The sequence below is a fragment of the Panulirus ornatus genome, chromosome 2 (genome assembly GCF_036320965.1).
Source record: "Panulirus ornatus isolate Po-2019 chromosome 2, ASM3632096v1, whole genome shotgun sequence".
Classification (NCBI taxonomy): domain Eukaryota; kingdom Metazoa; phylum Arthropoda; class Malacostraca; order Decapoda; family Palinuridae; genus Panulirus; species Panulirus ornatus.
The window spans coordinates 30,434,319-30,458,128 of NC_092225.1; the positions used below are offsets into that span (position 1 = coordinate 30,434,319).

At 43.3% G+C, this 23,810-nt stretch overlaps 1 protein-coding gene and 1 long non-coding RNA gene across 2 annotated transcripts in view; one reads left to right on the top strand and one right to left on the bottom strand.

Moving 5' to 3' along the window:
* The window catches only part of LOC139755613 (uncharacterized), a 36,429-nt gene that overhangs the window by 8,645 nt on the left and 3,974 nt on the right, over positions 1 to 23,810 (bottom strand). Inside the window, exons 2-4 of the mRNA XM_071674170.1 lie at positions 7,037 to 7,275; positions 6,128 to 6,305; positions 5,668 to 5,773 (exon numbers count right to left, since the gene is read on the bottom strand). Coding sequence (XP_071530271.1) covers positions 5,668 to 5,773; positions 6,128 to 6,305; positions 7,037 to 7,259 — 507 coding nt within the window. The 5' untranslated portion in view covers positions 7,260 to 7,275. The remainder of the gene's footprint in view (positions 1 to 5,667; positions 5,774 to 6,127; positions 6,306 to 7,036; positions 7,276 to 23,810) is intronic.
* LOC139755619 (uncharacterized) overlaps positions 1 to 23,810 on the top strand; it is a 41,866-nt gene that overhangs the window by 788 nt on the left and 17,268 nt on the right. Inside the window, exon 2 of the long non-coding RNA XR_011714135.1 lies at positions 305 to 449. This is a non-coding gene — a long non-coding RNA (uncharacterized lncRNA). The remainder of the gene's footprint in view (positions 1 to 304; positions 450 to 23,810) is intronic.

Below are 23,810 nucleotides of genomic sequence, written 5' to 3' on the forward strand. Positions count from 1 at the left end.
ACGTAACTTATTCCTGACATTCTTGGAAAATCATGTATGTATAGACTGAGAGATATGGAATTATTTTTCATATGTGAAACGAGTACAACTGACTCAGGATAGTCACTCTGGTATTTACATTTACAATGAATAAAAAGTTGTGAATTATGTAACAGTATTGCAGATCTCCAGTATATAGGTTGTGTTTACTCGTAGTAACCAATTCATATTTTCTGTATTCTCCTGAAGACATGTCTTTCCAATTGTACTTTTTTTCTTTTCTTCAATTATGTTTCTTAATACCGTTTATTGGTCTTGTATCAAGATGTCCCGGTGGAGTGACCAAACATCCCAAACGACAACTGTGACTCGACGGTATGAAGATTGGAGGTATATTTACACGGGACTATGACTATGAACCAGTATCTATAATTGACTCTTGAAGAGGAGTTTGCAGCGATATAGTCAGAGTGAGTACTACTTTTTTGTTTTTTAGAATATTTGTCATTAGCTGTCATTAACACAGTTTTAACAAGTTTAAGCGTCCATTTTTTATTGAACAGTACACATTTTTTTTCTGATAAATACATTTAAGTACCATCTTCAAAAAGCAAGATGTGTCGTTGTGACATCTCTGTCACTAAATACGATGAAACCTGCAAAATGATGTCGTCACATCTATCCATTAGCGCAAAACTGAAACGTCTCGGTATCAGAAACATTCCCAAGTTTTGTCGTGGGAATAACATAGTTGAACCTGGGAATCTTTCTGCCCATGAGAATTGGCATTGTTCTCCGGAAACTAGAGTTCATGAGGGTTACGCATGTGGCTCGATACTGACCGGTAGTTTTAGAAGTCATGACGATGGCCCCTGCGAAGGCAGTTCTGTATTCAGCTCTGAGGTAACATGTTGAAAGAATGTTATGATCCTGTAGATCTTTAAATTTGTTTCTGAGCTCAATGTTAAGAAATTAGTTCTATATATTTTGTTGCCCGTTAGTACACATCATTTTCGTAATACACACACACACACACACACACACACACACACATATATATATATATATATATATATATATATATATATATATATATATATATCGACCAACCCCTAGGGGTGGATGAACAGCTGGGTTGACTGTGGACTGACCGCCACAACCAGGATTCTAATGTATGCGCTCGACCCTGGTTGGCCTGTGAATGTGTTACATTCAGGAACGCCAACCGCTATACCACGGGAGTCCATAAATTACTCGGTATAGTTGACTGTTTGGAGGAAAGATAAGAATTACTTGTTCATTGCATTTGAAGTATGTGTGATGGGTTAAATTGATTTTTCCTACACGTCGAAGCTTTGAAACTCTCCCCTTTCATGTCTTTCCCGATAGCTAATGACCTGGCACATTCAAAATGACAGGTTTTCACTTTCTCAAAAATTCTTAGATACTTCCCCTTGTCTTTATCCGTTTCATAAGTCTGTATTTCAGTTAAGGCTCGGCCTTGATGTGAACTTTTGTCCGTGACTGGAGCCTTCAACTTAAAAAAAGACAAGTATTAGCTTGACAGTTTTTTCATTGTATTTACCATCTGTTGAGACCATCTTACCATTCTAGTGAGACATGCTTACCGTTTTAGCGTGCGTCAGGTTTTTGTGAGGAAACATGCGAAGAAAGAGCTGCAGCAGAGGATGCAGATCCTGATGTGGGCGCTGCATGCAAAATGAAGTAATATTAGTTAGTCCTGATCACTTTTTGTAGCCCCTGCTCGTTCCATAATCAGTAGTTCACCCGAATGGGTTAAGCGTAGCAGTGGATCTGTTCGATATCAATATTTCAGGGTAATTAGTTAATTTGTTTGGTTTGTGGCTGTGATTTTTTTGGCCTATGTGTTGTCGCGGCTTATAAATGCTCAAAGACCAATGGTTAACGTTTGAGTTAAGCCGTAAGCCTAGCAAGGTTTAAGCCCGTATTTACCTGTTAATGTTGTTCCAAGACGTATATTTAATTTTCATGGGTTAATTATAGGATTAGATATTATCTCGTGGTATGCTAGGATTAGTTATCTTCTGATTATGTCTTATGGTATATTCCATTTGATTTAAGTATATGATTATTACTGTTCCGAGACTGATACAAGGTTGCATTGTACCTCCCGGTTAGCAGTGTTACAAGATCAATGCCTAACTGGTTTAAGCCTAGCATGTGTCGAAACTGACAGTATCCATTCCAGTAAAAAGTCCAAGACCACTGGTAGATTTACTTGGCTTAAAACTGTAAATGTGGTTTAAACTAACATTAATGATTATTACTATTCCAAGAGTATTAGCTAGTTTGTATGCTTAAACCTAGCTTTGTACCTACTAGTACTTACTGGTTCAAGACCATTGGTTCTCTTATCTAGTTTAAGCTTAGCTTTGTTTTAACATCTTATTACTGCTCCCTCATCATTAGATAACTTACAATTTATTACTGTTTCCAAGATTATTGGTTAACTTTATTGATTTAGCTACACCTAAAAAAAAAAGTTTGGTTCGAGCCTAACTTAGTTTTGAGTTTAGAAGCCAAGCTGAAGCTATGTAAGTCTGAAAGCCAAGCCAACACATCTTAAATCTAGAAGCCTTAATTTTTCAACTCTGCTGTTGTTTGAAGACCGTTGCTATTGTTTGAAGACCATTGGTTCAAGCTTGTTACTGTTCAACGATAATTTGTTAGATTATGTTCATGGGTTGAGGTTTAAGGTTATTTGTTAGTGTGTTATGTTCAAAAACTGTTTGTTAGTTTATGCTCAAGCTTGTATTTTTATATTGCAAGCCAGTAACTTCTATTAACATTTCTTTAACTTGTTAGATGCAAGTTTATTATTTTTTCAAGACCATTGAGTAACATATGGTTTACGTATGCCAAAAATATTCTCCCGGTAGCGTTTGGTTTACGTATGTCACAATTTTTCTCTCTTATCTTGCGAACACTGATCTTAGTCACAATTTTGTCCCCCCAAAAAAGTTATAGTTTGTGTGTGTATCATTTGTCACTGGCTTAATTTGAATTCATATTAGTCCCTTTTTAGATGACCCATTATACATCCATACAGCCTTCAGTGGAACACTGTAACACATCACAAGCAGTAGTTGTATTCCTTCAAGGAAAATTTAGAATTTTGACCCATTGTTCATTGTTTATTTGATAATTTCTTTAAGTAAATATTTTTCATAGTCTTGATATCAGTAGGTTTTAGAATGCTGAGAATATAAAAAGATCGTTGAATAACTTTGCTTCATTACTATAAACTTACAAATATGTAGACATCTATAGACTACTTGAAACATAAACATCATGGCCAATTTTTATGATTCTAATTACAAAATAATAGCTGAAACATATCAAAGTAGCTCAAAGAAACCATATATATATATATATATATATATATATATATATATATATATATATATATATATATATATATATGTGTGTGTGTTTTGATAGTATATTCTTAACACTGAATAGCAATATGACTTTCTGACTTTTGTCTTTGTTCTCAAACATAAGATAAAAGAGCACTATCACCATCATCAGCATCATGTCCGCTGTAACGCAGATGAACGAAGTGATGGAAAAGTAGTTTGAGAAAAAAAGAAACGAATTTCATACGCGTGTGAAAGAAAAAGTTTCATATGATTAAACGAACTGGAGTGAATCGTACACTGATGCTATGAATACGAACACCTGAGGAGTGTAAAGTGTAAAGTGATTGTTTGCACGTATTGGGCTCACAGCAGTAGGTGGTAGTGGTTATATGCAGGTGTTGTGGCCATAACAGTGGGTGGAAGCAGTTATGTGCAGGTGTTGCGACCATAATAATAGGCGGAAGTGGTTTTGCACAGGCGTTCCGGCCACCACTAAATGCAAAGGGTTGTGTGTGGGTATTACGGCCATAACAGTAGGTGCAAGTGGCTGTCTGCAGGCGTTGGCTCATAACAAGCAGTTGTGATAGGGTTTACGGCCACAGCAGTAGATGTAAGTGTTGGGTGCAGGTGTTGCGACCACAGCGTAAGGTGACCGCTGGATGGCTACTACAGCAGATGGAAGTTAGGTGACTGTATTGTATGTGTGAAGGTCGAGTAGGTGAGTTTGGTGTGGCTCTTAAACTGATTGTATTAGAGATGGATGAGTTCACTTTGAACACTTCATTTGATGGAGGTAGATGGTACAGCAGTTGAAGGCGTTGGGGGACTTTGGTGGTGAAAATGATGTAGGCAGGTTAGTGGATAAAGGTGGGTACTTTACGTAAAGTGCTTATGTGGGCCTATGATAATGTTAGGCAAGGCTAGAATGTATCGTGCAGCACAGATGGTATCAGCACCTGGTGTTCCCAGGCGGTCTCACATCCAAGTACTAACCAAAGACTAGGCTGCTCTGTGTGTTAACCGATGTTTACGACATGGTAAGGATGTGAACTTTACGGTAGGTGTTGTGGCCATGGAAGATGGTGAGGATGGTTGGATTAGCCTGGCTGCCGTAGATGAAGGTGCCGTAGTTGCTACGTTGGGTGATGTTCCTGATGGCGACACTACACCGCTTGGGACTGGTCGGGAAGACGTACCACGACCGCTACAGGGGAGAGGTGTGTGAGCCCTTATTGTGGGTGCAACAGGTATCCACCACAGGGAAACGTGCTCTGGTTCAGGGCTATTCGTGGGCGGGTAAGGAATGCTGTGTCCACTTCAGTGAATGGAGTCGGGTTTAGCGCGCTGTAGCCACCACAACACGTGGAAATGGACGAATAGATGCATTGTCTGTCCGAATGTAGGTGGCAGTTGGGGGTTTGGGTACTTTAGTCATAGTAGCTGTAAGTAAGTGAGCATGTGGCCACTGAAGTGTATGGGGGGGGGGGGGCGGATAAGCAGGTTAGCGTGATGTAACCACAGCAGTGGGGTGGTTAGGATGGTTAAGTTTGCTGTTACGTAGCAGTAGGTGGAAGTTCTTGGTTAGGTATTAGTTTCCAGCTGCAGTGGGTGGAAGTTCTTGCCTGGTGTGTTGTTGCCAGTTACATTGGGTAAAGTCCTTGTTTCGTAGGTGTTTTGTTGACAGTTACAGTCGTTGGAAGTTGCTGTTTAGATGTGTTGTGTCCGGCTACAGTAAATGGAAGTCCTCGTTTGTGTTTTGTGGACAGTCACTACTGGGAGGTAGTTTATGATTAGGTGTATTGTGGCCTGTGTCACAGTGGTTGGAAGTTCTTGGGTAGGTGTAGTGTGGCAAATTTCAGTAGGCGAGGGTGAGTAGACGAGCATGTTGTCAAAACTGCAGTGTGGTGAGGTGGTACGGGAGTCAGTAGTGTTGTGGCTGGCTCGGGGACTATCAGCCACAGTGAAGTTTCTCGTTCATGTGACGCTAGATGAGACCACCTCTTGTGTTACGACCTGTCTTTCCTTTCATTAACTGAAGTACTTGTTGTACGTGACATTATGTTAAATGATGTAGGTGTTATATATGAACTATTCATTATAATGTAGCAGGTGTTAAATGTTAATTATTCTATTTTTATTGGTTGTACCCGAATTATTATATCGGCTTTTAGTAGGTGCTATGCATGAATTATTTATAAACTGTGATAGATGTTTTCTTTGTGCTTAAAAGTGGGATTGTAAGACTTCGTGGAAGTTCAATTACAGTGATGGTGATGTTGATTACCTTGGATTGGGGAGAGCAGCAGTTGCCACACACACAGTCTAGCTTCTTACCACAGGCCCAGCCGCCATCCCTTATGACCCGCGCCATGTTGATCCGGTACATGTACCTGTAAAACATAAGATAAGATGACTTTATTGTCAAGTTGTGTACATGATACAGAATGAAATTCCTCAGACACTCGTCTTACAGTCAAGTGCCTAATACAGCAATACAGTTTACTCTGATGTTTGGTCCTTAGTGGCTGAATACTAATTTTTGTTAGAAAACAAAAGAATTACAGTGGAGCCCTTACGATGGACAGCGTGTGACAGCTTAAGGCGTGGAGGATTTTTTTTATAAGTATCATAAATGTTTCTTTTAAGTTTCATCGTTAGTGCAGATGCGTAAAAGAAGTACCTCACGTATGTCTTTCAAAGGAAATTCATTCGCCTTACCTTTGCAGGAAATTCATTCGCCTTACCTTTGACAGAAAGGATTCATGTTGTTAGTGTCGGGCAGTTTGTCAGATCGACTCTGTGGCTGGGACCTCCCGTTCCAGTTTACGGTTGGGGCGTGGAAGGTGCTCTTGTTGCAGTAGTCACTAAGAGACCCCAGACTGCACTCCATGCCCTTACAGAAGAAACTGTCCGAGCCTTGATCTGCAGTGCGGGGGATGCTCACGTTATACTTATGTTGCGTCAACCTAGTGGCATATCATCCTGTACCTGCGTTGTTCACCTTGCAACCCCCCCCCCCCCAACCCCGCACCACATGACACTGGTCATCCCTTTGCGTCATTCGTCGTCAGCAGCTGTCGTCTGTGCTATGTACCTGCCACTAGCCGTCATCCGTGACACTAGATATCTCTTCCCAGTCACACAGAGTGCGAGTCGTCTCTGACCACACCCTTCACGACTCGTCACCAACGACAGTGGTCGTCTGAGGCGCCACTCCCCTTCATTCGTTCGTTACCTCTGTCACTCACCTGTCACTGGTAAGTCATGTGTGACGCGCGCAGCAGTGGTTGTCTCTTGCGTAACTGTCGTATGTGACACTCTCTGTCGCTAGAAGTCGATTCTGACGCACCCTAGACACATCCAGACACCACAGAATCGTTCTTTCATTTTATAAAAGATTCTAGAACAAGAGAAGGCAACTGAAAATTAGGCGGCTAGAGAAGTTTTGAATAGTGAGAGGTAAGGAGAAAAAGCTTTTCTCATGCAGCAGAATTGTGGATTCGTGGAACGAACTTAGGGCAAAACAAGTGAATGCGACCTCAGTTGGGAAGTTGAGTAAATATAACAAGAGTACGTAAGAGGCTTACGGGGCCTCAAAGGGTTGAAGTTCCCTCCGTAAGAGAAATTAGTGTAAAGATAGATATAATACTTGCCGTAGTTTGAAGAAGTCGTGTGGTAATATAATCCTTCGCACAGCCCTCTCAGGATGGTGGCGAGGCAGGTTCCGTAGATGGTAAAGTTATCCGGGAGTCTGAAACTGTCGAGTTTGTTTGTGGGGTTGCTTCTCCTGGAGCGGGGGAAGAAGTGTGAAGTGCCTGACGTGGGCGCGGCCCTGCTCCCGGTCAGCAGCAACAACATGAGCACCACCACATGCATGGTTGACACGCGCCACCTGCGGCACACACACATACACGCCTTCGTCAACACCTGTGTGACACTGTCACTACCACAGCTCCTATCTGGCAGCACATAGCCTTCCTTGTATGACACTACACCCTCATACTGCTCCCTCATACTGAGTCACACTGTATATCTTCATCTGTGTGGTATGCAGCGATTGTCAACATACGTAGCTTTACATTATGTACTCACAGAGGAACACAGGAACTTCACACAAGATTGTACTGTGTGTAGTTAAACTTGCACACAATCTCTTACACCCGCTCCCACTGTGTGGCCTTGTGTCCTCTCTTGATTGTAGTGAAGCATCACGCTACCCATAACTCTGTACAGTGTGTCCTAAAGATTCGGCCATACGAGTGTAAAACTCCCTCCCCATAGAGTACAAATAGGTAATTACTACTACCCCAGACTCTGTAGTAGAATTTCACACACACACACACACACACACACACACACGCTGCCACAGAGGTCCACACAGTTTAACAATACTTACACAGCTTATCTCTTACCTCCACCTCCATTGTAGCATTGTACAGCTGACCACACTGTAACACTACCCTCACACGTCATGCAACACCACACTGTCGTTCTCCCACACTTAACGTGACACTCAGAAATGACACACACACACACACACACACACACACACACACACACACACTGGGTTTGCCATCATGCATATCCAAGTGGTAAAGGGCTACACCACACAATAACGTTACACCCTCTCAGATGGAACGCCATTATATTATGCACCATAGCTGTGACAGTGATATTATTGATAAATATGGTCATAGTCATTGCGACGAAATAGTTATCAATGTGTGTTGACCAGACATTGACAGGCATTCACATAAGTGAATTACATAAGTTTAGAATTGAAGAAGAGTAAAGTTTTGTGACATCATAAGGAATAACCCTTGAACTTAAAAAGTAGAACGGAAATGATGTGGAAATGTAGGTTCGAAGGAATTGAGCTTTTTGGTGCACGATGCGTTAGCTGCAGTTGTGGGTATTACTAGATATAGAACAAATGTTAGAGAAATAGTGATCAGAGGGGAAAAAACGTAAAAAGTAAAAAAGAATTATAAACAAATACAATTGTGAATGATATTCTTAAGATATTTCAGTTAACGCTGCTATCTAGTTAGGCTCTGAGCGTCAGGCAGGAAGAGGTAACGTAGCTTGTGTGGTGGCTAGGCTTTTCACGGTGACCACAACAGCCTGACGTCGACTGTTTGATGTTTGTAGGCGACAGAGCCTGGGTGTGTATATTTGGCTTGTTAGTGACACAGATTCCTAGAATGATTCTCGGCTTATCTTTTCACTGGTATCTGTCGACCTCTTGTGGCAAAGTTTGGTTGAAAACAGGTAACTTATATTTTAAGATAGAACGAGCGAAAGTTTTGTAAAGAACTTCCAGCCATTAGCAGGCTGTGTAAAAGTTTTCTTTTACCGTTTATATATATATATATATATATATATATATATATATATATATATATATATATATATATATATATATATATATATACATATATATATATATATATATATATATATATATATATATATATATACATATATATATATATATATATATATATATATATATATATATATATATATATACACACACACATTGAGTGTATATTTGAGGCGTGCAGACGACCGAACATCGCTGTCTGTCCACTCCACTGGAGTGTACTACATGAACTCCTGCCACCGTAACCACAGCATCATGCCTTCATGAAGTAGACAACACTCTCGTGGAGCACATCCACGCAAGGCCATCAATTGCCGGACTATAAACGCCATGACCCTGACCTTGAACCTCAAAAACAATCCCATGGCTAGGCTACACAAAGCAATGTCAGTTTAGGTAACCTTGGATTCCACGCGCTGATATTGTTCAGTACTGGGTGATGATGAGCCTATTTTCTCTGAATAAAAGTTTCGTCAGTCGATGTCTCGAGTGCACATTAGACGCTCTGATGTTTAGCTGCTTCCCTTACAGCGAGGCTGGAGTCAGAGATGGTGTGTGACACGTTAAGCAAAGGCATGCAGACTATCAAATGAACGTTGATGGTCTGTTACGGTAGTGGAACGCGACAGACGTCTACCTCATCCCTCCTGCTTTATCGCATTTCCTTTGGAACCCAAAATAAAAATGTTGAAAATGGCTTAGGAGAAACGATAGAAAATGTTTCAAGGAGATTGTACAGTGTTCGGAAGTATGGAACGATGTTAGATTAGAAATGAATTAAGGACATTTGTACGCTTGCCAAGACGAGCATATGAGCTCTAACGAAATCGTTGTGATCACATATAAGACTTTGCTTACCTGGGACCTCTAACAGACAGTGACACCATATCAGTGTATGGCTGCCCAGCTGTAGGCCCGTGCAACATGTTGCAGGTACGTGACTTCCTCGTAGTGTTGTAACGAACCCCCCCTGACCTTCAACCCCCTGGGCTGCGAACGTCAGGTATGATAGCCTGGCCAGGGGAATAGGGTCGTACCGTCGTGCTCATTGGTCGCATCGTCGTGTCCAAACGGTGAAGGTTGACAGATGATGCCTCAGACGAGGGGAGGGTGACCTTGGGGTCAGGGCAGCTGGGAGGGCGGCCGCTCACCTGGTCATGATGCAGACCAAAATGTAGCTGTCGTGTGGTCAACAGGAACCTCGTCAGCCTCCTTGACCAGCGTCTTCTTTACCTCGGGATGTGTGGCATTCCCGCACCTCCCGTTCAACACATCACTCTGCCCATCATACCGTCAACTCAGATGGTCTACAGTTTACTGTGACCTGATCAGCTGGTCATGTCCAATATATTAGACAGCTGAAGGTTCATAGCGGTAAAGGGCTACGTAGATGTCATCTGGGTGTTATTTTCAAAAATGTCAAGATGTGTTTGTGAACACACAGGCTTGTGCTGGACAGGGTTTTAGTACGATTGATTAAAAGGAAGTGAACTGACCCACGTCGGTGATGGCGGTGTGAGTCAGAAGAGATCTTTTTTCTCTTCTGATTTGCAGAGAACATAGAGACGGGACACCAGTGGATCCAAGTCAGCTGGCGGTAAAAAAAAAAAAAATCCGTCAAGAATATGCCGTTGCCGGGAGCTCCTGTGAGACCTCTTTTCCCCTCAATCTTCTCCTCAGTATTAGCGGATGCGCTGAGTTAGCTTTCACAAGACAGATTCAGTTTGCTCTAACTTTTACGGCAGTTACGGTTTGTGTTGTGAGAGTGGGCGTCACCAGCAGAATAGGCAGGTCACGCTCGCCCCGCAACATGTTGCCAAATAGATGTCGTCGCTCTCAGGTTTCGGACGTACTTAACTGAACAAACATTGCATTAGCCACTTTCGTCCAAGCACAGCAGAAATGCACTGCCGCATGTGCTTAGGGTGACACTGTTGTGTCTGAGAGTAACTTGCTCGTGAGATTCCTGAATATTGTTTCTACAGTAGAGTCGACACATGTTTTGACTCGATGTGTGGGAAGAGAGTGGAGTTAAGGTCATCTGCTGAAGCACACATATCTGTGTTGTGACTGCCAGGGTGTCATCTCTTCATAGACCTATAACAACGTCTCGGCAATAAAGTGGTGATCGTCATGATCGACTTAAGTCACACGTGCCATTTTCCAGTACCGAACGATAGCCAGCTTGCCGCCAACCCAGCTCTTTGTCCTCCCTTTTGGGTTTGGTCCATAAATGGTCACCTATTATGTTCAGACGGTGGTGCAGTTCTGCGGTCAAAGCGCTACTATATCCAGACATTAAACTGTTATTTACATTTCGTTACATAGGGCTTTTGTATGCCGGGGGGAAAGGAGGTGTACGTGAGGATGCGCGGTCAGCGAGAGGACAGGAGAAACTGTTGGTGCCGCGGCAGACAAGCTATGGGTGTGCAGCGTGGCCCATGGCGTGGCCTGGCCCGGCTGGAGATATTGCTTGTACTTCACCTTGGGTGTGATGGTGTTGCTAGGCCGGAGCTTCGCTGCACACCACACTTGCGCAAGGTGATCTCTCCCCTGTTTTCGACGAGGTTAATGCTGGGGAACATGAGCGTGCGACGGCCTCAGCGGTTTGACAGACTGATGACCAGAGACGGCACACCATCAGCACGGATACTAGCGCCTGATGGACAAGGTTGATGCAGCTCAGCAGGTTGCGAGCGCACCTCGGCCAGACGTCCGTCCCCTCCCCACCCAGCAGCCTGTCATAATAATGCGTGCGTGATGGGCGGCCACACCTCAGCTGTATAGTGTATTAGACATTTTCCTGCAGGTTGATCTCAGTCCCTCACAGTAAGATGCATCTCGCATGTCGCTCGTCACACGTAAAATTTATTCCCACAGGACATAGTAAACTATTTCTCCCTTTTGATGGAGGGTGATGCTTGTGAGGGAGGCCGTGCTGAATGCCCTCAACACATCTCTTGCCCTCGGTTGCATGCCTCTTTCCCTACAAGCTTAATGTCGACGATGCATCCATTCGTGTCTCGTGTGATGAAATGCCATCACCAGTCTAGGGAGGACGGTGCCTCCTTCACGGCAAGGAGCCATACGGACCTGGTGAGTGGCTGTGTTACCTGATGCTAATGGCAGGACGTCATGCGCGTACTACAGCCGTGCCTCCTCAAGCCCGCGTTACAGGAGTGTCTGCAGTGCACCTCCCCTCCCTGCAACACTCTCCCTGGTCCCCGCCCGGAGAACGGTCGACCGACCACTCGCCCTACGACCGACTGTCCTTCCTTACACCCTGCCACCTGAACACAACAGCTGCTGTTGAGTAAACTTGCCTGTGTGTCTTCATTCGGGCATCGAATACGGATCCTGTCGACTGCGAGGCGATGCATCAAAGTAATATTGTTTCCCTCCTGTTGTCAGGTGTTAGAGAGAAATTGTTGTGTAAAGTCGTTGGTGACAGACATCCTACTCGTTGCGGTACATGCATCTTGGATTTTTGCCTGCACGACGAAAATTATTTGAAAAATGTAAGCCGGATGATACATATATGGTCGTCTCAATATAGTCGCATGTTTCTGCAAAAAGACAAATTTATGTACATTACGGGTCGGATATCCTTTGGTGTATATACATTTATCTATCTATAGACATTTTTATCACAACATGGATGCCGCGATAGATTGAATTCCATGTTACCCCAGCCAAGCTGAAGCTGGGACATAGCACAGAACACCAGGTGACAGGTGGCTATGTCTGTTCACGTCCGTGTGGCCAAGGTAACCGGACGCCTCTTCCAGGGTTCGAACCCGACCCATGGCGTGTATATATATATATATATATATATATATATATATATATATATATATATATATATATATATATATATCTTCAGCTAACATCAGTTGCACTTGATAGTTTAACATAAATAAAGTTCACCTCATTTTATTCCTGATATAGTCTCGTAGATGGAATGGCTTCCCATGAAGATATTACAGTTGTTCTGTAATCTATAACATTATTGTTCAGTAGATTGTAACAGATTAAAGATGATTTCTGGACTGTGTAACAAATTAAAGATAATTTCTGTACTGTGTAACAGATTAAAGGTAATTGTCTGTACTGTTTAACAGATTAGAGTTAATTATTCTGTACTGTGTAACAGATTAGAGAAAATTGTTCAGTGACCTGGAACAGATTAGATTCTAAGAGTTTGAATTAGATAATGCAATGTCTTTTTCAGTTATTAGTGACCTTTATAAGATATTATGATATAACGGAGTAATGTCAGTTGATTATAGTTGACAAGGGCTGCTTTGAATAGTCTTAATATATGATTGAGGTAAAAACTTAAATCACTGGCTCTGATGGGTAATCCACAGAGGTACACCTTGCGCCTCTCTGGTAGTGTCTGCCAAGGAAAGGACGCAGACTTCCTTCCAAGTGACATCTGGCAAGTATTCTGAAAGATTCCCAACAAACAATTATATTAGTGCTGGCGACCCGCTTTTCTCCCGTGTGTGTGTGTGTGTGTGTGTGGTGTGTTTTACGGGGAGAAAGTTTCCCACACGCATTATCCCGTTTCTTAACTTTATGTATATGTACCACGTCTTTACTCGCGTGTGTTTACAACACACACACACACACACACACACACACACACACACCTAAGCCGTGCCTTCTCGTGTGTTTCTGTTTGTGTGGTGTGAGTATGTGTTTGAGGTGTGTGTGTGTGTGTGTGTGTGTCTACCTGGAAGGCTTATGAATGTGGGCGGTGGTGGTGAATATCATCAATGGCGTGCGAGCGGGTGAATGAACACAGCCTCGAGGGAGAGAGGGCAAATTGTGAGCAATCAGCGGTGTGGCAGGCGTACCTGCAGCTGCGTCAGCGGCGGCGCTCATAATGCTTCTGCTGCTCGTAAACCACGCCGCGGCACAACACACACACACACACACACACACACACACACACACCACACCACACGTGGAGGCAGGCGCTTCTACCAAGAGGGAGGAGGTGGGTGAGATAAAGAGAGATGGAGTTCACAGAGGGAGGGAGTGAGCTGTCCGGTGGTGGGGAGAGAGACACGTGATGATGTCGAGGAAGACATTATTGCAGTGGGGAAGAGCGGGGATACGAGGACGCAGTAGGATCAGCAGGAAAGCTCTTTCAGGAGGAGCAGTAGGTAGGAGGACTGAGGAAGTCATGTACTAGATAGACTGAGGATAACAAGCTGGTAGAAGGACTGAGGTAGACAGGTGGGGAGAAGGTATGAGGGAGATTGGTTGGGAAGACTGAGAAAGTCATTTGGGAGGAAGAGAGAGAGAGAGAGAGAGAGAGAGAGAGAGAGAGAGAGAGAGAGAGAGAGAGAGAGAGAGAGAGAGAGAGAGAGAGGCTAACTTATCGACTTCAGTTTGTTTGTCGTAGAAAAGAGAAAGTTAAAGGTTCATCTAATACGGGTATAGAGAAGTATTAAAGACTTTGGTAATCTCGATCTAAACGCTGACTTAAGACTAGATTCGTTTGTTTGCACGCGTGGTGATGGGTATATACACAGGCAAAAGTATTACTACGACTGAGGCGAAATTCTCTTCCTTCTGCAGGACTGTTAGCATTTGAAATGATTGACCAAAGTACTTGAAAGCAGCACCAGAGATACATTTAAGAACAGACTTAGTGAATATTTGCTTCCAATCCACGACGGACATGATATGCACCACCTTATTCACAAGAAAAGATTTCGGGTATTTCTGCAAGATTGAGGAAGACAAGAGGGGAGAACGACTGAGGATGACAGGTGGGGGGGGGGGGAGGAGGACTGAGAAATATAGACGGGGAGAGCTGAGGAAGATGTGGGAAGAAGGACTGGGGAAGAGCGGTTGGAGGAGGGTTGAGGAAGACAGATGCGGAAGAAGGACTGAGGAAAAGTGATGGTGAGGCTGCGGGGGAGGCAGCGGAGGAGAGAGAGGACAGCCAACCTTGTCCTGGGAACCAGCTGACGGCATCCGTCCCAGCTATGACCTCGCCTCACCTTAGCAACTCCCACCATCCCTTACACCATTACCTTCCTGGTAACTCTCTTCCTCATGCATTAACACCATACCACACGTTTCCTCTCTTACCCTCCAGTTGTTAGCGTGGTAGTTACTCACGAGTTACTGATGGCAACCAAGTAACACTCTAGTTACTAGTGGTGAAGTAGTTACTCTCTCGTTGTTATAAGTGTTGTAATTACTCCCCAGTCACCAGTGCTACAGTAGTTACTCTCCAGCTGCTAGTGTTGCAGTAGTTACTCTCTAGTTACTAATGCCTCATGTTACCTGGTTAGATTTGATAGTCTTAAAATAAATTTTTTCCGTGTGTCTCCTTCCAGACATTCGTTTCCTTCTGCTCGGTCTCGAAGCGCAGAAATTCACCCATGTCATAACATAAACCTTCTGGGCCTGACCCTATCTCGAAATACTTTCCTGGTGTTGGGCCTATTTTATCGGCGCCGTAATCATTTCTCTTGTGAGTAGATATTTCATATTTGTAGGAGTCTTAATAATCGTTCTTCCTCCACCTCTGCATCAGCCAGAGTTGAATCAAAGGTCTTCTGTCTCTTCACGTAACCTAACCTAACCTAACCTAACCGTCCTTCCTTCTCTGCCCGCCACGACGTTGCTCCTCTCTCCCTATCCTACTAGTTAGGGCGTTGTACAGTCGTATCAGATCATTATCATGAAGAAGGGAAGCTGAGTGGCCAGCAGTAGTAACGCCGTGGTTATGACTGGTGAGACTTGTGACGATCTTGCCGCATCACAAGATGGCAACACCAGGTTGGGTTTCGTTACTGTGTGCCGTGAGGTCATGCCTCTCCTGGTTTGCTTTGTCTGGACACGCATTTTTTCGGCCTCCTGCTGAGATGATGAGTTTTAAGCACACTTAAACTACTGTGGCTCATGGCTTGGTATGACAGGATTACCACAAATATCGGCTTTTTCAGACGTTAACTCCACGCCTCTCAGGTAATGTTAGATTTCGCGTTTATTTGGTAACCAAGGGACAATATTCATAAGGGGAAAATGACAGGAAAATTCCCATTTCTACAGAATTTTGTGAAATTCAAATTCGTGAATAGACTCCTCGTTTCATGATGTATACTGTTAAACGTTTATTCGGAAATGAAAATTTAATGTGCATCAAAATAGACCAGCCAGGCTGTGGGGGCTGTGTAGGACTAAGAATTGTGGCTTCCAACAGCTTGGTCGACCACGGCTGTTGCCCAGCCCGGGCTGTTGGAGTGAAGACCCTTGAAGACTTGACCAGGTATTCACCAGACCCTTATCTATCTACCAGGGTTCCTGGCTCACGAGTCGGAGAAGACTCTACCTCTGGCCACGGAGCTAAACACAGAGTTATCTTTGATCATTTCCAAACACCATTCTAATTTTACTCCGAACTGATGTGCATTGTGGGCGACGCTTGTCTCCCATGGAACACCCTTATGGTTCTTCATTTACACCGTAGTCGCAGATGATGGTCCCCTTTGAGGCTCAGCCTTAGATAGAATATAGTAAAGGGGTAAAAAAATAAGAATCAGGTCTACAAACACCAGTGGAGCCCTAATTAATTTGTTTCCCTTTAGTTCTTTCTTTCACTGAAATGGCTGTGATTGGGGCACGTTTTGCCCGTACCTTATCAATCACTATATATATATATATATATATATATATATATATATATATATATATATATATATATATATATATATATATATATATATATATATATTGTTAGGAATAATTCTAAGACCACGCACATTTACATGTATATTGGCTCACGTTTCAGGCACCCAGGCCGTTCCATTGTGTACTGTGTTTGGTCCTAGCCTAGCCCAAAATGTCTCGTCATCCAGCAGTGTCTGGTTATGCAGCTAACTTCCCCACCCACGTCATCCGTTTTTTTTTTCTTTATTTACGATCTGTTCTTGCTTCGTCATACAATCGTCCATCTTGTTTACTTTCTCATGGGATCACTTACAATCTTCACCTTTGTCATGTGTTTTCCCTTGCCTGGGTAAATGTTCGCGGATGCTGTTTTCTCGTGTCTGTGTGCCCTTAGGTTTGTTTCCTTCTACTTGTCATTTTTTTTGTCTGTATGCACTTGTTTCTCTGTGTATTTTCAAGCATGCATGTTATGTGTATGAGTGTGCAGGTGTTTTTTTTCTTTTTGTATGATCGTGCATGTTTGCTTTAGATAAAACAGTTGAACCTCACTAAAGCAGTCAGAATGAACACCATGCACTTAGTATCACATCGTCATTAACGTTACTTACATAACCGCTGCCGCCAGCAAATAAAGTCTGAAGAAATGATACTAAATTGATATTAAATTATCGACCCTCCTTGTGTCTCGTCAGTATCGGAAGGGAACCTAACGAAACTGTGAATGAAACGGTTCGTCAGAATGAAACGGTTCGTTCAGCAATTACTGACTTGTTGAAGGAACACGCCTCCGTGATGGTTCATTCAGTGCCTTTTTAATTCGGAGTCCACACCGATTCCTACCCGTAAGCAACTCATATATATATATATATATATATATATATATATATATATATATATATATATATATATATATATATATTGAACTGAAATACATTGATGTAGCTAGAAAAAGAAATGTAAAATCTACAGCCGTAGTTGCTTGGGCGTTGAAGCATAAGATGTGGGGATGTGTTGGGCAACATGAGGTATGTCGGGGGTCAGCGTGGTGGGGCCGGGAGGGCTTAGGGTGGGGGGAGGGGAAGAATGTCGTGTGTTGGATGGACCTGTTGCAACGGCCTAAACCCGGCTGTACTCGGCAGGCTCACCGTGTATGTGTTCTTGCGCATCTATGTCTGTGTGTGTGTGTGTGTGTGTGTATTCTATGAATGTGTGGTTTGTGTGTGCACATTTGTGTGTGTTTGTGTGATTTAATGTGTTTTCATTGATAATGTGTGTGCCTGCATGTGTGTTTTGTATGTGGTAGAGAAGTGGCGTTGAATTTTTGTGTACTTTTTTCTCTTACTGTAGGTGTACGTGTTTGTTTTGTGTATTTGTGTTTATACATTCGCATTTGTCTTATTTTTTTCATCTGAATGTCCATCTGGTTAGGTTCAGACTTTCTTTTTGTTGTCCCGTGAAGAATTTTGTTTATCTTACGTTACAGATGTTTGTGTTTTTATGTTTGTCCTGTAGTTTTAATTTCTTTGTGTTGTTTGTGTGATGGTGGCCATTTGTACTGTATTGCCTGTTCCCCCCCCCCCCTCTTAAGTGCTGGTTGGTGTTGGCTAAATGCGTTTGTGTTGGTTTTATGATGCTGTTGTTTATCGTGTGATGTTTGTCCGCTTTTGTTTTCATATATGTGAGGGTGTTTGTTTGTAGCTTTTTATTATTAGTATTATTATTATTATTATCATTATTATTATTATTATTATTATATTTCATTGTGTGTGGATTGTTTGTAGCTTTTATGATTATAATGATAATAATGATAATTATTATTGTTATCATTCTGATTATGTGTGGATATGATGATGCTGGGCTGGCTGGTATATGGTAAATGGGGCAGATAAATACATGACTTAAATCTTTTGGTCTGGCAAGTCCATTTCCAAAGGGTTGTGTCCTCGCGTTTTCTTAAGGGGGCGTTAATGAGGCAACCATGCCGGCCGGCCGGCCAGACAGCTAGCTGGCCTCCCCATCCCTCCCTCCCAAGCACACGAGGACGTAGGAAGATTTGGCAGGAAACTCCGAGGCCCCAGCGACCGGCCCGTACGGATGTGTGTCTGCCCGGTCTTGGCACGCGTCGCTGGCCGCCTGCTGAGTGATGGCGACCGCCCGGCTCTCACTGTTAGGGCGCCGTCATAATACCGGCCGCCTCTGGTCACACCCTCCTCTCTACCTGCTTCCTCCACCAACGTGACCCGCCAGTCTAGCACAGAAGTGCTCCCTCCTGTAGAGACTTTTTCATTATACAGATCTAACCCAATCACAGTCCAATATAAAGTTTCCTTTCTTAATAATAATAATAATAATAATAATAATAACAGTAAGGGGAGTGGGGGAGGAATGGGATGTATTTAGGGAATCAGTGATGGATTGCGCAAAAGATGCTTGTGGCATGAGAAGAGTGGGAGGTGGGCTGTTTAGAAAGGGTAGTGAGTGGTGGGATGAAGAAGTAAGAGTATTAGTGAAAGAGAAGAGAGAGGCATTTGGACGATTTTTGCAGGGAAAAAATGCAATTGAGTGGGAGAAGTATAAAAGAAAGAGACAGGAGGTCAAGAGAAAGGTGCAAGAGGTGAAAAAAAGGGCAAATGAGAGTTGGGGTGAGAGACTATCAGTAAATTTTAGGGAAAATAAAAAGATGTTCTGGAAGGAGGTAAATAGGGTGCGTAAGACAAGGGAGCAAATGGGAACTTCAGTGAAGGGCGTAAATGGGGAGGTGATAACAAGTAGCGGTGATGTGAGAAGGAGATGGAATGAGTATTTTGAAGGTTTGTTGAATGTGTCTGATGACAGAGTGGCAGATATAGGGTGTTTTGGTCGAGGTGGTGTGCAAAGTGAGAGGGTTAGGGAAAATGATTTGGTAAACAGAGAAGAGGTAGTAAAAGCTTTGCGGAAGATGAAAGCCGGCAAGGCAGCAGGTTTGGATGGTATTGCAGTGGAATTTATTAAGAAAGGGGGTGACTGTATTGTTGACTGGTTGGTAAGGTTATTTAATGTATGTATGACTCATGGTGAGGTGCCTGAGGATTGGCGGAATGCGTGCATAGTGCCATTGTACAAAGGCAAAGGGGATAAGAGTGAGTGCTCAAATTACAGAGGTATAAGTTTGTTGAGTATTCCTGGTAAATTATATGGGAGGGTATTGATTGAGAGGGTGAAGGCATGTACAGAGCATCAGATTGGGGAAGAGCAGTGTGGTTTCAGAAGTGGTAGAGGATGTGTGGATCAGGTGTTTGCTTTGAAGAATGTATGTGAGAAATACTTAGAAAAGCAAATGGATTTGTATGTAGCATTTATGGATCTGGAGAAGGCATATGATAGAGTTGATAGAGATGCTCTGTGGAAGGTATTAAGAATATATGGTGTGGGAGGCAAGTTGTTAGAAGCAGTGAAAAGTTTTTATCGAGGATGTAAGGCATGTGTACGTGTAGGAAGAGAGGAAAGTGATTGGTTCTCAGTGAATGTAGGTTTGCGGCAGGGGTGTGTGATGTCTCCATGGTTGTTTAATTTGTTTATGGATGGGGTTGTAAGGGAGGTAAATGCAAGAGTCCTGGAAAGAGGGGCAAGTATGAAGTCTGTTGGGGATGAGAGAGCTTGGGAAGTGAGTCAGTTGTTGTTCGCTGATGATACAGCGCTGGTGGCTGATTCATGTGAGAAACTGCAGAAGCTGGTGACTGAGTTTGGTAAAGTGTGTGGAAGAAGAAAGTTGAGAGTAAATGTGAATAAGAGCAAGGTTATTAGGTACAGTAGGGGTGAGGGTCAAGTCAAATTGGGAGGTGAGTTTGAATGGAGAAAAACTGGAGGAAGTGAAGTGTTTTAGATATCTGGGAGTGGATCTGTCAGCGGATGGAACCATGGAAGCGGAAGTGGATCATAGGGTGGGGGAGGGGGCGAAAATTTTGGGAGCCTTGAAAAATGTGTGGAAGTCGAGAACACTATCTCGGAAAGCAAAAATGGGTATGTTTGAGGGAATAGTGGTTCCAACAATGTTGTATGGTTGCGAGGCGTGGGCTATGGATAGAGATGTGCGCAGGAGGATGGATGTGCTGGAAATGAGATGTTTGAGGACAATGTGTGGTGTGAGGTGGTTTGATCGAGTAAGTAACGTAAGGGTAAGAGAGATGTGTGGAAATAAAAAGAGCGTGGTTGAGAGAGTAGAGAGGGTGTTTTGAAATGGTTTGGGCACATGGAGAGAATGAGTGAGGAGAGATTGACCAAGAGGATATATGTGTCGGAGGTGGAGGGAACGAGGAGAAGAGGGAGACCAAATTGGAGGTGGAAAGATGGAGTGAAAAAGATTTTGTGTGATCGGGGCCTGAACATGCAGGAGGGTGAAAGGAGGGCAAGAAATAGAGTGAATTGGAGTCATGTGGTATACAGGGGTTGACGTGCTGTCAGTGGATTGAAGCAAGGCATGTGAAGCGTCGGGGTAAACCATGGAAAGCTGTGTAGGTATGTATATTTGCGTGTGTGGACGTGTGTATGTACATGTGTATGGGGGGGGGGTTGGGCCATTTCTTTCGTCTGTTTCCTTGCGCTACCTCGCAAACGCGGGAGACAGCGACAAAGTATAAAAAAAAAAAAAAAAAAAAAAAAAATAATAATAATAATAATAATCTTTATATCAGTAATTTTGATATTATTATTATTGTTATTATCATTATTATCATTATTATTATTATACCTCGGATCTCCTTTCCTCTATTTTCGGGATTGCGCTGCGATCAGTACCAGTCAAAGTTTGACTTCTTTTTTTGGAGTGAAAAGCGCTTCGACGATATTACACTTAAATAGTGCAATCCTACTGAAAGCTAAATGATATACCCTTCTCTCGTCTTTCCGATGTTTATGGATATTTCGTTACAGTGAAGCATCAACTCTGATTCATTTTACCGAGATGTGTTTACGCTCGTCAGAGTCCAGCCGGATCGATGGAATGGTTTTCACTCTGTTTACTCTGTGACCTCAGAACCCGCGCTTGCCACCTCCCCCCGTCCCCCCTCCCCCATTAGGGTCAAGAGAGACTTCGACATCTGTGGCTGTGCCAGCGCCCAGTCCCGCATACCGAGCTGCTTGTTGCCGTTGACCTTCACGCTTTTGGCTACCCAAGACTCCGCACGGTTTAGGGAAAACCAAAGCCAGTTCTTGGAACGAGTTTCCATTGAATTACGTCATCTAGTGTTGCCTGACGGTGCGCGATGATGGGACGCGAGACCTCTCCTGCCTCGCCTGGCAGCTGAGAACTAGGATCTCGGTTGAGTATATAGCTTCAGAATGATCCTTTTGATCTTTTGACACCGAGTCAAGGAACTCATTGTGACACACCACTAATTGGGATCGGTCATATAAATGCAAGAGCCTTCTGTGATGTGCATGTCTAGATTCCTCTTTTATGAATAGGAACCACCGTTCGGATATTCAAGGAGTTGGAACACCGGCGGATAAATCCAAAGAAAGAGCAAGGCAGCAGTGAGGCGCGAGCTGGTAGTCAGGAATTGATCATCAAAATTTGACAGTTTTCTTCCTTAGGAGAGTATGGCATCCCTGAGCAAGATAAACTGTTGAAATGTTGAGATTTAAATCCTAATTACCAGCTCGTGCGCCTTATTGCTACCTTACTGTCTGTCTCTCAGAATGAACGACACACACCAACAATGTTTTTTTTTCCTGGTGGGAAAACAAAAATGATGCTCATGGAAACTAAGACGAAGGACACACGTGGCTGATCTGACTACACCAGGATGCACAGGTTAGATAACGCCGGTGTCAGAAAAGTTGTGACTCGCCCCGAAACACTTCGATTACACATGCGCCTCGAATCCACACCCTGATCACTGATTACAGCATTAGTCGCGGAGTACTTGCAGCAGGTGCAAAGTACGGCGCCACAACGGGTCCACGTGCCTCACCGGACCCCTCAGTGCTGGAGCTGCAGCAAAAGCATATCGTGTGTTGTGGAGCTTCCCAGATGGGTTCAACAGCGTCACTGATCATTAGGGAGGCTTCCACTCCTTCCAGGAAAACTTTATGGTAAAGCTTGTCAATGGGAGCGGATATGAAGATGTAGTACTTCAAGCTGGTCTTTTGGGTCTCTGGCAGCCTGAGGAAGGTCATCGTGGCTGGCAAGAACTACAGTCCAGCTTAGACTGTGCATTTTAAGAAGACAGCAACTGGCTAGATTCCCCAGTGATTTATCAGAGGGCGTCACAGTCTGTCCCAATAGTATGGTTTGGAGTTCATCCGCTCTTCACCAAAGGCCACAAAGGTGGACAAGCTGCTCCATAAAATTGACATAGCCACCTACAGGAAAGATTGTGTGTATATATATATATATATATATATATATATATATATATATATATATTTTTTTTTTTTTTTTTTATACTTTGTCGCTGTCTCCCGCGTTTGCGAGGTAGCGCAAGGAAACAGACGAAAGAAATGGCCCAACCCCCCCCCCCCCCATACACATGTACATACACACGTCCACACACGGAAATATACATACCTACACAGCTTTCCATGGTTTACCCCGGACGCTTCACATGCCTTGATTCAATCCACTGACAGCACGTCAACCCCTGTATACCACATCGCTCCAATTCACTCTATTCCTTGCCCTCCTTTCACCCTCCTGCATGTTCAGGCCCCGATCACACAAAATCCTTTTCACTCCATCTTTCCACCTCCAATTTGGTCTCCCTCTTCTCCTCGTTCCCTCCACCTCCGACACATATATCCTCTTGGTCAATCTTTCCTCACTCATTCTCTCCATGTGCCCAAACCATTTCAAAACACCCTCTTCTGCTCTCTCAACCACGCTCTTTTTATTTCCACACATCTCTCTTACCCTTACGTTACTTACTCGATCAAACCACCTCACACCACACATTGTCCTCAAACATCTCATTTCCAGCACATCCATCCTCCTGCGCACAACTCTATCCATAGCCCACGCCTCGCAACCATACAACATTGTTGGAACTACTATTCCTTCAAACATACCCATTTTTGCTTTCCGGGATAATGTTCTCGACTTCCACACATTTTTCAAGGCTCCCAAAATTTTCGCCCCCTCCCCCACCCTATGATCCACTTCCGCTTCCATGGTTCCATCCGCTGACAGATCCACTCCCAGATATCTAAAACACTTCACTTCCTCCAGTTTTTCACCATTCAAACTCACCTCCCAATTGACTTGACCCTCAACCCTACTGTACCTAATAACCTTGCTCTTATTCACATTTACTCTATATATATATATATATATATATATATATATATATATATATATATATATATAT